This window comes from Kryptolebias marmoratus, linkage group LG4, assembly GCF_001649575.2.
Source record: "Kryptolebias marmoratus isolate JLee-2015 linkage group LG4, ASM164957v2, whole genome shotgun sequence".
NCBI lineage: Eukaryota > Metazoa > Chordata > Actinopteri > Cyprinodontiformes > Rivulidae > Kryptolebias > Kryptolebias marmoratus.
The window spans coordinates 4,027,847-4,030,757 of record NC_051433.1 but is presented as its reverse complement, the minus strand read 5'-3'; the positions used below and the strand labels follow the sequence as shown (position 1 = coordinate 4,030,757).

The window sequence follows — 2,911 nt, the reverse complement described above, 5'->3', positions numbered from 1 at the left end:
TAGGGTTTCCGCCTGGTTGAAGGGGTAAGGGCATTTTGGCTCAGGGCTAGGGTTAGGGTCTCCTCAGGGTTGAAGGGGTAAGGGCATTTTGGCTCAGGGCTAGGGTTAGGGTTTTCGCCTGGTTGAAGGGGTAAGGGCATTTCGACCCAGGGCTAGGGTTAGGGTCTCCTCATTGCTGAGGAGACCCTAAACTAAATAAAAGCTAGGTAAGTGCTGGGGTGTTGTTCATACACAGGTAGCACCTATTAATCACCATGAGGCTGATTTAAAACAAACAGGCAGGTTTCCAAGCTCCCGTGTGTCGTCTCAATTTGCCATTCTTGCTTTGCTTTGGTTTTGAGTGCTTTTATTCTGGAAGTCAGAAAAAAGCAGCTAAGAAAACACGTGAGCCTCCCTCAGGATGAGAGGGATGTCTGGTTGCATGACCTATCTCAGATGAGCAGATGAATACATATACAATTACACCTTTTCCCAAATAAAAGTCAACCAGCACAACTAGATTAAAGCAATCTGAAGTTCTGATAAATTAAAGATGTTTTTTTGTCTTTGTGGTTCCTGTCAGGGGGAGGATGACCCATCTTCTCTTGAAGACTGCCTGAAAGTGGGGAGTGCATACGTTATTGTCTACTCTGTCACCGACCGTTCAAGCTTTGACTCAGCCGCTGAGCTCCGCATCACGCTGAGGCGCACTCGCCAGACGGAAAACCTTCCCATCATCCTTGTGGGAAACAAGAGCGACTTGGTTCGTGCCAGAGAGGTTGCTGTGGAAGGTGGGGTCAAGGGGCACGATGAGGGAAATGGGCACAGATGTAAATTAAAATGTTATTGGTTAAGAGCTCATGTGTTGCTGCTTTAATAAGTGAACCTCTTTCCATGTGCGTCATGTTTTTCCCAGAGGGCCGAGCATGTGCCGTGGTGTTTGACTGTAAATTCATTGAGACGTCTGCGTCTCTGCAGCACAACGTGGCCGAGCTTTTCGAGGGCGTGGTGCGACAGATCCGTCTCCGTCGGGACGGCAGCGAGATCACAAAGCACGGAAGCGCCATCTACAAACGCAAAGAGAGTCTCACAAAGAAGGCTCGGCGCTTCCTGGACCGACTGGTGGCGCGTAACAACCAGCGCATGGCGGTCAAAGTGCGGTCGAAGAGCTGTCATGACCTGGCTGTACTTTGAGGACACAATCCCATCAGCAGTTTGATTTTGACTCATTTACAGTTTGTCTGGTTGTGATATTGCAGACATGTCTCTCACAATCAGCAAATAACCTCAGACAAATCAATGAGCAGCAAACTGAGAAAACAGACAACAATCTGCAGCTCATTACTCCATTTTACTGTTTCGTGTCAAACTTCTTGTGACTTTTCCTCAAGACCTAAACATAAAAGTTCAAGTTGAATGTAAAGAATCATCGCTGTATGGTTTATGAGTTGTACAAGTATGTGTGTATATGGACTGATTTTTTTTTTCATCAGTGAGAATGGGGTTTTTGTTGTGTCCACTCTTGTTGTCCTGAGTTCAAAACGTAAAATAAAACTTTAGAGAAACAGTCATTTAGGAATCATTTGTCAATGATGACTACTAATGTGACAAATATATGTTTAATTTCATCTTTTTTATACAATTGACTTATTTTGTCATTCAAAACTATTTATTTCAGTCCACGTGGTTGTTTTTTTGCAGATTTATTAATTTCCCTTTTTGTCTGAGGGGGTTCCTGATCTGATCTGATGCTGTTTTTTTTATGTTCAACCACCCAGAGGACCACTTCTCACCCAGAAAAAGTGATTTTATAATAATATCAATTCTTAGCTGGAACAAAACACCACCTCTGTCAGCGAAGATTGCTAGAACAAACTGAAATTTGGCCAGAACAGAACAAACAAAAACAAAAGTTTAGAAACTTTGCATGCTTTTTTTTTTACCATGCAACATAAACATGTATTTAAATTTGACCATTTCATTGTTTTTAATTTATTAAAGTACCCGTCTGATGTGGTTTGTTTCTTTTATCTCGATTTAATCTTTTAATCGACTGGAGCTCCTCGAGTCAAACATCTTCAGACAAATACACCATTGGAACTCGTGGATGTTTACTGTCGCCATGGTGATTCGCTCTCTGTTGGTCAGCTTCCCGCCCTGTCGTCATGACAACGCAGTCCTGCGCTGACACCTCTGCCTGGCTGACAGAAAACATGCTGAGTGGCTCGTCTCCTAACGGTGCTTCCCCGCTCGGAGTTTAGCTTTCCAGGCTGCAAGCTGACTGAGGTCTTCTGTAGTTTGATGACCTGCTGGTGTTACAGGTGACTTTTCATGATACTCCGTCAGATTCAACGTTACTGACACTCATTGTGTTTGTGATAAGTAAGCATACAGTCACACCAGCTGTTCTTTAAGGTTGTTTTAGGACTTTTATTCTAAATGCTTATGCAGAATAAACATAATGTTTTGATGTGACAGTGATGCTAAAACACTAAAGCATCACCAAAAGTGTTTCCCTATCCTGTGAACAACAGTATGGGTGACTGAAAAAGCCAAAATAAAAAATAAAAACAGCACAGCTCGTAAATTTATTTGACAAATGACAAACTTCTATTTTTACTGTAAACTTAAATATCAAAATATAGCATAAACTGAGATTTCTGCTGTTTTTTCAACTGCATTAGTTTAACTTCATTAACCCTCTTTATTCACATTTTTATTTAATCTACATTTACAACCATGCACACTTCCATCAATTTCATAAACTGCATTATAAAATAATCAAGACACAGCAATGAACATATAAGGTAAACAAACTGGAGGAAAATGGAGGACAAATATGATAACCAAAAGCACAAATTAAAAGTAAATTTATGTGAAAAAGAATAAATTAGTTTTTTATTAAAAAAAAGTTGACTTTTGACTTTTGTTA

At 40.8% G+C, this 2,911-nt stretch overlaps 1 protein-coding gene across 3 annotated transcripts in view; it reads left to right on the top strand.

Moving 5' to 3' along the window:
* Positions 1-1,546, top strand: part of rem1 (RAS (RAD and GEM)-like GTP-binding 1) — a 9,574-nt gene extending 8,028 nt beyond the window's left edge. For 2 of the 3 annotated variants that reach the window (XM_017431468.3, XM_017431466.3), the window contains exons 4-5: positions 563-770; positions 896-1,546. In XM_017431468.3, coding sequence (XP_017286957.1) covers positions 563-770; positions 896-1,173 — 486 coding nt within the window. In that variant the 3' untranslated portion in view covers positions 1,174-1,546. The remainder of the gene's footprint in view (positions 1-562; positions 771-895) is intronic. The other variant, XM_025009427.2, reaches the window with a different exon arrangement.
* Positions 1,547-2,911: the final 1,365 nt, after the last annotated feature.